Source organism: Onychostoma macrolepis, chromosome 08, assembly GCF_012432095.1.
Source record: "Onychostoma macrolepis isolate SWU-2019 chromosome 08, ASM1243209v1, whole genome shotgun sequence".
Taxonomy (NCBI): Eukaryota; Metazoa; Chordata; class Actinopteri; order Cypriniformes; family Cyprinidae; genus Onychostoma; species Onychostoma macrolepis.
Genome location: NC_081162.1, coordinates 7,327,365 through 7,340,352, shown reverse-complemented (window position 1 = coordinate 7,340,352; position 12,988 = coordinate 7,327,365). Strand labels below are relative to the sequence as shown.

The 12,988-nt window shown below is 40.0% G+C and overlaps 2 protein-coding genes across 5 annotated transcripts in view; both read left to right on the top strand.

Moving 5' to 3' along the window:
* Nucleotides 1-7,977, top strand: part of ogdha (oxoglutarate dehydrogenase a) — a 28,870-nt gene extending 20,893 nt beyond the window's left edge. For all 3 annotated transcript variants that reach the window (XM_058784101.1, XM_058784100.1, XM_058784102.1), the window contains 18 exons: nt 122-276; nt 551-697; nt 805-895; nt 996-1,175; nt 1,546-1,674; nt 1,765-1,944; nt 2,043-2,195; nt 2,289-2,391; nt 4,030-4,158; nt 4,246-4,396; nt 4,588-4,715; nt 4,814-4,992; nt 5,095-5,166; nt 5,268-5,393; nt 5,508-5,580; nt 6,261-6,424; nt 6,513-6,667; nt 6,751-7,977. In XM_058784101.1, the coding sequence (XP_058640084.1) occupies nt 122-276; nt 551-697; nt 805-895; nt 996-1,175; nt 1,546-1,674; nt 1,765-1,944; nt 2,043-2,195; nt 2,289-2,391; nt 4,030-4,158; nt 4,246-4,396; nt 4,588-4,715; nt 4,814-4,992; nt 5,095-5,166; nt 5,268-5,393; nt 5,508-5,580; nt 6,261-6,424; nt 6,513-6,667; nt 6,751-6,871 (2,436 nt within the window). In that variant the 3' untranslated portion in view covers nt 6,872-7,977. The remainder of the gene's footprint in view (nt 1-121; nt 277-550; nt 698-804; nt 896-995; nt 1,176-1,545; nt 1,675-1,764; nt 1,945-2,042; nt 2,196-2,288; nt 2,392-4,029; nt 4,159-4,245; nt 4,397-4,587; nt 4,716-4,813; nt 4,993-5,094; nt 5,167-5,267; nt 5,394-5,507; nt 5,581-6,260; nt 6,425-6,512; nt 6,668-6,750) is intronic.
* Nucleotides 7,978-8,694: 717 nt separating this feature from the next.
* ppiaa (peptidylprolyl isomerase Aa (cyclophilin A)) lies at nt 8,695-12,838 on the top strand. 2 transcript variants are annotated; one of them, XM_058784290.1, is made up of 5 exons: nt 8,695-8,854; nt 11,087-11,117; nt 11,201-11,289; nt 12,050-12,222; nt 12,464-12,838. In XM_058784290.1, exons 1-5 carry the CDS (start codon nt 8,786-8,788, stop codon nt 12,594-12,596), a joined length of 495 nt encoding a protein of 164 aa, XP_058640273.1. In that variant the 5' UTR covers nt 8,695-8,785; the 3' UTR covers nt 12,597-12,838. The 2 variants fall into 2 exon arrangements, with proteins under 2 accessions (XP_058640273.1, XP_058640274.1); XM_058784291.1 differs by lacking the exon at nt 11,087-11,117 and having other exon boundaries at nt 8,710-8,854.
* The last annotated feature ends 150 nt before the right edge of the window (nt 12,839-12,988 follow it).

The window sequence follows — 12,988 nt, the reverse complement described above, 5'->3', positions numbered from 1 at the left end:
TAATGAATTGGGTACTGTTTTGGTTGATTTATTTTTTTTTATTATTATTATTTATTTATTTTGTTACTTGATGCAGTGTTTTTTTTTTTCAGTTTGGTTGCTGAAATGTTGTGTTTCTCAGATGGCATATTGCCAGCATATAGGGGTTGAGTTCATGTTCATCAATGACCTGGACCAGTGTCAGTGGATCAGACAGAAGATTGAGAGGCCTGGAGTAATGCAGTTCAGCCTTGAGGAGAAGAGAACACTGCTGGCTCGCATGGTCCGCTCCACCAGGTACACACACAAAGGCCAAATGCAAGAGTACACACAGGAATACATGCATTAAACCTTTTCTTACAAATTCTGAACGTTTGTGTCAGTTTGAACAGGCACATTACTAGCCGTTTGTCCAAATTAAAGTCTATTTCACACTGAACATTTGACTTGTTGTGACTGTTGTAATGCATTTCCCAACACTGGATGTGTTTAAATGGATAGTTTGTTCTTAAAACCCAGGTTTTACGGTTCTTCCTGCAGCTCTGTAATATATGTGTGCGGATTTCTGCAGGTTTGAGGAGTTCCTGCAGAGGAAGTGGTCATCTGAGAAGCGCTTTGGGCTGGAGGGCTGTGAGAGTCTGATCCCTGCTCTCAAAACTATTATTGATAAATCCAGCGAGAAGGGAGTAGACACAGTCATCATGGGAATGCCTCACAGGTAGAAGAAGAGATTCAAATGTTGAAACCTGATATTACAGTGACGTACGTGCCGTTACGATGATTGTTGGTATCAGCGCCAAACTCTCTTTCTGTCTGTCTCTGTAGAGGTCGTCTGAACGTGCTTGCCAATGTGATCCGCAAGGAGCTGGAGCAAATTTTCTGTCAGTTTGACTCTAAACTGGAAGCTGCCGATGAGGTCAGTGACGTTTTGTCTATGTGCGCTTTTTTGGATCCTTGTGAACTTAATCATCAGAACAAACCACTGCAATTGATGAAATATGTCTGTACCTCTACAGGGTTCAGGAGATGTCAAGTACCACTTGGGCATGTACCACAGGAGGATAAATCGTGTGACTGACAGGAATATTACTTTGTCATTGGTGGCTAACCCTTCCCACCTGGAAGCGGTGAACCCGGTGGTGCAGGGCAAGACTAAAGCAGAGCAGTTCTACTGCGGAGACACGGATGGCAATCGGGTGAGACATAAAGAGCATCAATCGAGGGCTGGGTTGACATTATTATACACATTACCATTCAAAGGTTTGGGGTTTTAAAGATTAATTTTTTTGTGTTTTTGAAAGTCTCTTTTGCTCATAAAAAAAGCTGCGTTTATTTGATCAATAGTATGGACTTATTGATTTTAATAATATAATATAATAATGATTTATTGGTCATAACATGACCAGTGACACTGGCTTATATATGTTTTATGTGAGAATTTAATATGGTGCACCCCTAGTACCTTTTAAGATGCATTTTAAATTGCTCCGTTATAATGAACTCAGATCCTGTTTTTAATTATATACCCCTCGTAGAACCAACAGCTTTTAAATGTTCTTGTTTCAGGTGATGTCCATTCTGCTTCATGGTGACGCTGCATTTGCAGGTCAGGGCATTGTCTATGAGACCTTCCATCTGAGCGATCTGCCCTCCTACACCACACATGGCACTGTGCATGTGGTGGTCAACAACCAGGTACACGTGCACAAACAAACCCATGTGTAACAATACATGGTAACACATCCAATCAGATGTCCTCTTAATACCCCTCTGCATCTTTCTCAGATCGGTTTCACCACAGATCCTCGTATGGCACGCTCTTCTCCGTATCCGACTGATGTTGCCCGTGTGGTCAATGCCCCCATATTCCACGTCAACGCAGATGATCCTGAAGCTGTAATGTATGTGTGCAACGTGGCCGCAGAGTGGAGAGCCACCTTCCACAAAGATGTGGTGGTGGACCTGGTGAGTGATGGAGTTTTGTGTCTTTTATAAACGCTTTATTCTTACTTATTGTATTATAGTTCATGACATCAGTCAGGCATATGACATCTTTCCTTTAGGTTAGTTATCGCCGTAATGGCCACAACGAGATGGATGAGCCGATGTTCACCCAGCCACTGATGTACAAACAGATCAAGAAGCAGAAAGGAGTTCTGCAGAAATATGCTGAGAAGCTCATCGCTGAAGGCGCCGTCTCACGGCAGGAGTATGAGGTCAGACGGTCCTGCCCAGAGCCAATCAGCTGCCTCGTATCTTCAGCTAATCTTTCTGAAAGGTTTTCATCTGTTTCTTGACTCTGTCCACAGGAAGAGATTTCTAAGTATGACAAAATTTGTGAAGAAGCTCATGCTCGCTCAAAGGATGAGAAGATCCTCCACATCAAGCACTGGCTGGATTCCCCCTGGCCAGGTGTGTGTGAACATGGATATTATTGAATTACATCCTTGAATTATGACCAAATTTGTTGAAGAATACTGTCAGGCTCAGAAGGTACGTCCACAGGATTCTTCATTGAATATTTCATAAGTGACCTTAATGTTGCAATGAAATGGAACTAGTAACTATAGATGCACAGATACTAATTTTCTTGGCCATTTCCGAATTTTTTTTGTAAGTGTGACCTGCCGATAACGATTTGTGCCAATTCCGATTTTCTTTCTAAGAACTATAATTGACAGCATATACTTTTTTTCAAGATTTTATTTTCAAAATAAATTAAACATTACAATTTCCCCAAACTGCACAAAGTTACAGGATGTTCTCTCAATTAAACAACTCTCAAAATAAAGTGTGCTCTGTCTGCTCTGTGAAAGAGGAAAAAATAACAATTCAGTGAAAATGAGTTGCCGTATATAACAAAACAGATGTAATTTTCCACTGTTTACAAATGGGCAGTTTTTTGCTAACCTTATTAAATGTGTGTCATCTTTCATGTCAAATTCTTAAATTTGATCAATTCATTCAGAAATAACTAGAGTTGTTACCATTCAAATGAAATCAGTATCAACAAACTCCATCTTTCCGCTGAATCTGAAGTAGCATTAGATGCGTTTCCACAGACTGTTTAATAAAGCTGAGATAAATGCATTTACAGTACACTACAATATTGCAAAAGCGTAATTATTAATATTATAAGATTAATGTTTAAAAAAAAATTCCACATACAAATAAGAAATGTTGGGAAAAATGCAATGATACTTTAAATGTGAAACCAAGTCACCAGTAGGGGCGGCAAATTTAGTCATTCATTCAACAGATTTGTTCAAATGGCTGATTCATTCAGACACCAGGCAAGTGAATGTCTATGAATGAGTCACTAAATCATTGACTCACTCAATTCATTCAAAAATGTGGATTAATTCAGTAACAAAACACTGCTTTGTTGCTTGGAGACACACAGCAGTTCTGCTGTGGCTTTGATTGGAACAGTTTTGTCAGCACAATTGAACAAAAACTCCATATTGTTTCTAAAATGTAAGTCACTTAATATTAAATTTTAGTTTTTAACTACTGTTGTATAAAATCAATGTCACATTGCAGTCGTGCTGATATTTGGGAAATCATCTTGGTCGTGTGATGTTGCTTACCTCGTAACGGTAACAGATTTTTTTCTTCCATATTGTGATGCACATCTGAATTTAATGGATTATTGAAAAAGAATAAAAGTAGGACAGAGACTTCTGTTCATCCGTTGTTGATTGCACTCACAAGTGTAGACATATGACCTTGAACTTACAGGGTTGATTTTATTTAACGATTATTAATTAACTATTATTTTTATTTAACTTGGTGATTTATTAAACTGGGAAAATGCTTCTCTCTAAACTTTGTTGGAAATAACGTCTTTCTTTAAATGTTTTGCTACAGTTGTATCTTCCGGTGACCATCTGGAAGTAGGGGTTCAGAATGAGTTGCAATATGTGCCAGACTTAATGTTGTGAAGTCAAACATCTGACTAAGCAAGACTAATTTAAAAATGTACAGCATTTTGCTGCTGCTTCATGTGTTTCTAGATCTTACAGCACAGTCATTGTGTTTGGTGTGCAGGTTTTTTCACTCTGGATGGTCAGCCCAAAAGTATGAGCTGCCCGTCCACCGGTCTGTCAGAGGAGGAGCTGTCCCACATCGGACAAGTGGCGTCATCAGTACCTGTGGAGGACTTCACAATTCATGGAGGTGCACTAGACCTAAAAAATAGTACATAAATATGCACACATTTCATGCATTCTGTTACAATAATACTCATCTTCCCTTCACGTACAGGTCTGAGTCGTGTTCTGAAGGGCCGTGGTGACATGATCAAGAACAGGACGGTGGACTGGGCTCTGGGAGAGTACATGGCCTTTGGCTCTCTGCTCAAGGAGGGCATCCATGTGCGTCTCAGTGGCCAAGATGTGGAAAGAGGAACCTTCAGGTATAAACAATAACATTGAAGAACATTTGAAAAATAACCGTCATGTAGTTATGAATCTAAATCTAGTTGGATAGTAAAGTCTACACATTTCTGTTTCATAGACCATTTTTGCCACTATTTCAAACACAGCATTATTTTGGATCTCAACCCAGTGTAAGAGGTCATTGACCTGTTGTTTGTTCTATTTGCAGTCACCGTCACCATGTTCTCCACGATCAGAACGTAGACAAGAGGATCTGCATTCCCATGAACCACGTATCCCCTAACCAAGCCCCATACACCGTCTGCAACAGCTCTCTGTCCGAGTACGGAGTACTAGGTATCAGATGCTCGCAGTACATGTTAAAATGATCTCTGGAAGGTAGAGGACTCTCATGAAAACTCATGTTTTCTTTCTTTCTGTGTGATTTTCTTTAGGTTTTGAGTTGGGCTTTGCTATGGCCAGTCCCAATGCCCTGGTTCTGTGGGAGGCCCAGTTTGGAGACTTCCATAACACGGCTCAGTGTATAATAGACCAGTTCATCTGCCCTGGCCAAGCTAAATGGGTCCGCCAGAACGGCATTGTTTTACTGCTGCCACATGGCATGGAGGGCATGGTAAGGCTATTATCATTACCCACAATTCGTACCACTTTTCTCTCTTTTCACACTCAGCTGGCTGTGAATGTGTTGATTTGGTTTTACTTTGTTCCTTCACAGGGTCCCGAGCACTCTTCTGCCCGTCCAGAGCGCTTCCTGCAGATGTGCAATGATGACCCTGACTTTAACCCTGTAAGACTGTCTTCTGACGTCTCTAAATGTGAATACAGTGTTGATATAAACACAGATTTCATAGTCTGAATATATCAATGTAACTGTTATTTTGGCTGCAGAAAATCACTGATGACTTTGCGGTACGTCAGCTGTATGACTGCAACTGGATTGTCGTAAACTGTTCCAATCCCGCCAGCTATTTCCATGTAATAAGGAGGCAGATTCTTCTTCCCTTCAGGAAACCTGTGAGTTCAGCTGTCTGAGAGCATCTGGATGTTCATTGAATCATCCAATGCATTATTGGTACTTAAATGAAAAATTTGAATTTGTAATTAATTGATTAATTTTCTTGTTTTTAGCTTATTGTCTTCACCCCCAAATCTCTGCTGCGTCACCCGGAGGCCAAGTCTAACTTTGACCAGATGCTACCAGGTCAGAAACGTTTCTTTCTTGCCATTTTAAAGGGAATTTATTAAACAACAGTACCACTTTAAAACACTATATTGCTGGGATAGCATTGAGGCATCAGCACGGCTCTTTAAAAAATTATTATTATTTTTTTTAATCAATAAGACTTCAAACATCATGTCAATGTTACATAAGGGTATTTAAGCAAATCTGAAGAAAAGCTTTTAGTCGTGGTTGACCTAGATTTTTTATGTCTGATGTCGATATTTTAGAGAGCAGGGTTACTAATGGCCAACAGAAAGGTGGTTTAAATGATATCATACTATTAAATAACAGTGCATAATTTCTGCAATTAAATGTCTATTCATTTTAAATATTTATTCAGATGTAAATAATTTGAAAATAAATAAATTTAAATATATTATTATTATTATTAGTTTAATTTAAAAAAATGATCTGTAAAATTAGATTTATACTTCTGATTTTGTAATTCTATTGGAGTATCTTACATAAGAAGTTAAAAACACAAATAAAAAGGAGGTAAATAATGTAACCAACAGTACACTGAAAAATCTGATACGTTTGTATGCACTGGGAATTATATTTTCTCAAATAAATACCAGTTAACACTAATTCAACATACAGTACACAATGAATATGACTTATCTGCAAATAATCAATACTATCTGTGTGTATCTCTCCAGGCACTCATTTCCAGCGTGTGATCCCAGATGATGGACCGGTAACTCAAAACCCCTCAGAGGTCAAGCGCATCGTCTTCTGTACAGGAAAAGTCTATTACGAGCTCACGCGTGAACGCAAAACACGCGACATGGAGAACTCTGTGGCCATCACTCGCATTGAGCAGGTACCACCGTCTTCAGTAGAACATCAGCAGCGCTTGCTTGCTTTCATTCTTGTATGATGATCTGATTCTCCCTCTCGCTCCTCCCCAGCTCTCTCCTTTCCCCTTTGACCTGGTGAAGGCTGAGACTGAGAAATATCCCAATGCTGATCTGGTCTGGTGTCAAGAGGAGCACAAGAACCAGGGATACTACGACTACGTCAAGCCCCGCATGCGCACCACCATCGACCGTGCCAAGCCTGTCTGGTAAACTCCTGTCTTCCCCTAGAGCTGTGACACTCAGGTGCTCAGTATTTTCACCAGTCCTCACTCTGTCCTTCTGCGTGCAGGTATGCCGGCCGTGATCCTGCCGCCGCCCCGGCCACTGGAAACAAGAACGCCCATCTTCTGGAGCTGAAGCGTTTCCTCGACACTGCCTTCAACCTGGACGCCTTCAAAGACCACGTCTAAACCTGTCCTTCAGTCCACAAAGAAAACGAAATCTCACAAACACCCCATTCATCTGGCAACCAAATACACTACGCCAAACTGTTTTATCCCATAAAGAATAGTGATACAGTTTATCCAATGTGTTCAGGTTTGCAAAACGCACTCTCCGTCCTAGAATCACACTCTCTCCTGCATGAATTCATTATTATTATTATTATTTTTTAATATTGTCCAAGCATTCGTCACCATTGTTGCCCAGTTCAACAACACCAAATGATGATAAGCAAGAGAATCTGAATTTCTGGTGGTTTAAGTATAACAGCACAAATGTTGATTTGAATAGACCTAATGTATTTTCAACCAAAGCACAGCTCCAATCCCGTTAGAGATATAATAATCACTTCTGTTGCCTCCAAACTCACTATTAAGAGATTTTTCCTTAAACTTTCAGAAGTTGGGTTGTTGGGATCCCGATTCTCAACGGCTATATGGCTTTAATTTGTATGTTTGTGTTTTTCTTTATTGATAATTGTGGGCTAAGTTCAGAATAAGGGAGAATTTTGGCACATACATTTGCAGTGTCTGAATAGTGGGTTGGATTGTAAAGTAAGTGGTAAAAATGACACTTTATCTGTACCTTTGCACTGTTTTCTGGTAAGAAGAAAAAACAGTTGGTTCTCTGAAGTGGATATTGCAGTTGTATGATTGTATTTATGTAAAAATGACTTTGTATTCAGAGGAGGAAAGGCTTTTGTGGCACTTTACATGTATGTGCCTCTGTTCTGGTTCCAAATCATTGTCTATAGATGGCATTGTATAGTCTGTACACTCGGCTAATCATTGATTAAGCCTGGTGCAGATAAAAACCCCTTCAGAACTCCAATCCTCCTTTGCTATCTCATAAGTGTGCCATACAGCCCAACCCAGCAGCAGGAACATTTAATATGGCAAGCAAGACAGAATTACACCTGTTTGTGGTCACTCTTTTAAATAGAAACCTATGACATCCTTTTGGCTTTTTCAAAGAGAGAGAGCAAATGATTTTATTTATTTTGTTTTTTTGGAGGATTAAGATTCTGTCCTCGTAACGGTTTAGCTTCATACAATAAATTCATTATCTTCTCAAATGTTTGAAGTTGTTCATTTATTAGTTTAAGAAACTGCATTGTGCCTGATTATTTTTGAGGACACAACCTGTGCTGGCTACATCTTGCAAAGTGATTTTAAATTTAAGTTCTATTAAAATAATCTAACTTGATTAAAATGCACAGGTGTAATCAACACGTTAACCTTTATTGCATTGCACCATTCAATTATTTTTACGTTATATTTAATTGAAAAACAGTTGAAAACTAAAATCACAAAAGTATGCAAATGAAGAAAAAAAGTCTGCAAAACAAGCAAGTTAGTGATAATTACAGCAGAACATTTTTTGGGAACTATATGAGGATCCTTTTAATATTGTGTGGGACAGTTAGGGCCTTAAAAAAAAGTTTGAGCACTAGATCCTTTTCACTAATGCATGAAATGCAGACCAAGCAATGAGAGATTTTTGCATTTCAGTACTAAAATCAATTACTAACGTGTGTACTCGGTTAAAATAGCACTCAAACTCAAATAGGAAATGCTCTTACAGGCCACATATCCTTAGTATTCCTTTTAAAGTATCACTGATCAAGCCACCTTCACGCAGCGTTTCCTAAAAGCGCGTGTCGCTGCCACGTTCTGAATGCGGCTATTTCATTGGTTCGCTTTTGTGTCACTCAAAGCATCGAAACGTTCTTATTGGACAGATGCGTCTTCCTGACGTCCCTCTCCGGTAATTATATAGTTTAGCGGCCTTCATCCGGTCTTTTCTCCATTCCAAAGCAGACAGGGACACACGGTTCACGCGCTCCAGCCCAGCATCATCTAAACCTAAAAGAAACTGAAGCCATGGCTAGGCCCAGAGTTTTCTTCGACATCACCGCCAACGGCGACTCACTTGGAAGAGTGATAATTGAGGTAAACTTTCATGCAAAAAAATTGAATTTCACCTTTTTTCATATTGCAAGAAAATACTAATTTTCTACTCTGGAGTGCGAGTTTGCGCGCGCCTTCTGCAAGTCGTGCAAACGCCTTTCTTGCGCGCAGCTCTATAGCAGCACAATCTATGTGTTCTGCACAACTTCAGTATCCTGTTTTGCATTTCTGCTAGACAAATCCCGTTTTTCCGTTACGCTTAACCTGGTTGTGCAATTAACTGGCAACCCAAAGTAGGACTTTTAACCAACCGATGTTACGCTCCCGGCTAGACAAAAATTACGTTGCTATTTAAGCCCGTGTGCAATTTTGCGGCATTGTGAAGTGAGCAACATTCATGTTGGGAAACTGACAGCACGGTTTTAATACTAGAGTCTATGGATAATACTTCGCATTATTGTTCACTTCCACGGTGCTGCTTTGAGGTGTTTATTTGCATAAAACTGCTGTTATTATTTCAGTGTCAGCAAAAGATGCTCTGCGAGCTCGCGCAGCACTAGGCCGCGTTACCGGTGCTTCACCTAAAGCACGCTTGTGTAATTTTATTTATTTATTCATTTTATACTCTAGTCTTGCCAACAAAGTCTACCAACAGAATCTGTTTCTCATACGAAGAGTATCAGAACACAGACTGGGAGGTTGGTTTGGGAAGAACTATGCGGAAACCTGTCCTGCAGGAGTGCGCATTGAATGAATGGGCAGGGGCCGCTGCTCCTTTGTTTAACCCGGATTCCCTGAAGGCGACTTAATTTCGCTTAGGCTAAACTTCAGATTCACGCTCCATTGAGACGCTAGCAATCGCTACAAAAATGGTTCAGCGTTTTAATGTGTGGTTATTAAAAGTCGCAAATTCCCAGTCCGAGGGAAGCGCGTCCTGAGTGGAAAGAGGTTCTGGAAAGTTCGCGGAGGGGGGCTTCCTGCGGAGGATTCGTTACACGAGCCGCTAGACGCGTCTTTTAGTTACTGGTGGCGGGTTTCCCCATTTGAGTATTAAGGTGCATTTGAACGAGGAGGAAATTCAAGGAACGCAGTGTTTCACGGAGCGCTAGTAAAGTAAACCATTCCTCCGCGGCCATTTTAGTCACGTCTAGAAAGCTCGGAAATGTCAGAAGTCGCGTGGTCCAGGATTTCTTCTGCGATCTCAGAGACACGCCACTGCGTTTGTCCAGATATAGTGAGAATACTGAGTGACTGTAAATAATGTTCTGCTTGCACTGTACCTTCAGTTCCCACCTTTTGTTTTTGTGTGGGTGTCTTCCGCATTGTGGCGTTTGAACTGGCAGCTGCAGTGCGGTCACATGAAGATCGAGGCGCTCGTCGCCTCGCGAACTTTTTTTTTTTTTTTCCCGTTTTTATTGCAGTCTTTTGAACAACGAACATACAAGGGCAATAACAAATTACATCAAAATAAATAAAACGAAGACAAAAAAAAAATAATAATTAAAATAGGGAAAGCAATAAGAAAATTACATGTCAGTAAGTAAAAAAAATGGTTACAAATGATTCAAATACATTTAAAGGGATAGTTCACCCAAAAATAAATTGTCATTTACTCACCCTCAGGTAGGTCCAAACCTGTATGAGCGTGTTTGTTCTGCTGAACACAAAGGAAGATATTCTGAAGAATGTGGGAAACAGAGCAGTTCTGGGGCACCATTGCCTTCCATAGTTTTTTCTTTCCTACTATGGAAGTCAATGGTGCCCCAGAACTGCTCTGTTTCCCACATTCTTCAGAATATCTTCCTTTGTGTTCAGCAGAACAAACACGCTCATACAGGTTTGGACCTACCTGAGGGTGAGTAAATAATGACAGAATTCTTTTTATTTTTGGGTGAACTATCCCTTTAAGGCTTTATAATTTTGTTTTCTCCGCTTTACCTGTATACATCAAAAGAAACTAGAAATAGTGACATTTCTATTTTAAAATAAGTAAAATTAGGGGGGGGGGGTTCACTACCCATTTACACTTATGGATGAAGAATTTTCCATATGTAATGCATAAATTCATTATACCAAAATTTGCAGTCAACAGTATACTCAAAATAAAAAAAAAAATAAAACATCCTTTTCTTTAAGATGCAATTCAATCTTAGTATTTTGTTTAACAAAAAAATCCAGTTGCATTGACGGAATAACGCACTTGAACGCCTTATTGCAGCTGCGGTCGTTTTAAAGGGGAGTTTTAATGTGACGTTTTCCTGTTTCTTTTAACAGCTGAGAGCTGATGTTGTTCCCAAAACTGCAGGTATTTATACCCATTTTATGTATTGTTAATCTCTTCTTCCTCGTGTGATTTTTAGTGCTCATCACTAGTCTGTTGTCTTGCAGAGAACTTCAGGCAGTTGTGCACCGGTCAGCCTGGCTTCGGCTACAAAGGATCCACCTTCCATCGTGTCATCCCCGGCTTCATGTGCCAGGTAAGAGAGATTTAGTCCCAGGTGCAGGGTGTGAAATGTCCACCCAGGTGGAAATCAACTCAATAGCCATTTTGGTGGCTTATGATTTGATAAATGATGTCCTCCAACATATGCAAGTAAGCATAAAGAGCTTTAAATAAAGTCTTCCAAATTTGAGCATTTTCTGTGAGTGTACACACTTTGCATCATTTTGTACAGAGATGCTGTTTTGCATCTAACTACAACTCAAAATCCTGCTATGCCACTCACATAGTTATCCATTAAGTTACATTTTGGTCAAATATTTGCATGTACTGACTTCACTCTGTGCTGGAGGGCTGTGTATTGTGCTTTTAATTTTTCCCACAGTACCTTGTCTTCAAGTGCATGCTTCATATTATGTAGCTCACTCTTTCTCTTTCAGTTAACTAATGCAAACCGTTTAAACTCTTTGATGCCGCTTTTGCCTTTATATTAGTGATTCGATTCGCTGTTCTGAACTTCCATTAATAATTTCATGGTATTTACAATGTTTGACTGTCATATTCAGTGGTTGACAATTAATATTTAAATCACAGCCATGACTTTTGATAATCTGGTTTAATTCAGAGTTTTATTCTTAAGCTAGTAGAAATTTCTGAATGGCTGGTAACTTAATTTTAATAGCCAGATTGGCTGGCGAGTTCAAGTTACTTTCAAACCCTGTCCTGAAGTCTTCTGAGATCTTTGTTACACTATCAGTTTTGCAGTTCGCTTCTAATCTTGAGACCTTTGGATACAGGGAGGCGACTTCACGAACCACAACGGAACTGGTGGAAAGTCCATTTATGGCAGCAAGTTTGAGGATGAGAACTTCACCCTGAAGCACACCAAACCTGGCTGCCTGTCCATGGCCAACGCTGGCCCCAACACCAACGGTTCCCAGTTCTTCATCTGCACAGATGTTACTTCATGGTGAGCAGAAGCGGTGTGAATGAGCATGTCTTCTGGATCCATGCTGTGGAGTGCCTCTTCACGTTTTCTTAAAACACTTTTATTCCTTGGCATTTAATTCAGTGTGAGAGCCATTTTTATTTTTTCTAATCCGTAACGTACAGTACCTTGTTTGTTTTTATGACCCTTTATGTACAGCACTTTGGTCAACTACTGTTGTTTTTAAATGAAATAAAAACTAAACTTGAACTTTCTCCCCCAGGCTGGATGGTAAGCACGTTGTCTTCGGAGAGGTTGTGGAGGGCATGGACATCATCAGGAGAGTGGAGAGCTACGGTTCCAGCAGTGGAAAGACCAGAGCCAAGATCGTCATCGCTGACTGTGGCCAGCTGTAAACACCTCAACCACTAACCTCCACCCAAACCTTAGTCTAGTACCCCTCAGTGCTCCCTTTCACAAATCCTGCCGCTAACCTCAACATTCCTGTCCAAGATCTACAACCCCTCCCTATATCCTTCAGTCGTCCATCTTTGTCTCTGACGAGTTGCCTTTGCTGTTTTTCATTTGCAAATGAAGTCCTATAGGCCTATAATTTGTGTATCGAAGTCTGAAAATAAAGGGGAACAATGACATGAAACTTCTCAAAGCTTATTTTTGTGTTTTGTATTGCTTCAGGTTAATGTAAGTCACAATCAGTGAGCTTTTTTTTGTTGTGTTTGTTTTTCTTCTCTTTCTAAGAACTTTCTGATCCGGCTCATAAATCTGTCTGAATTTCTTCAGTAATCCT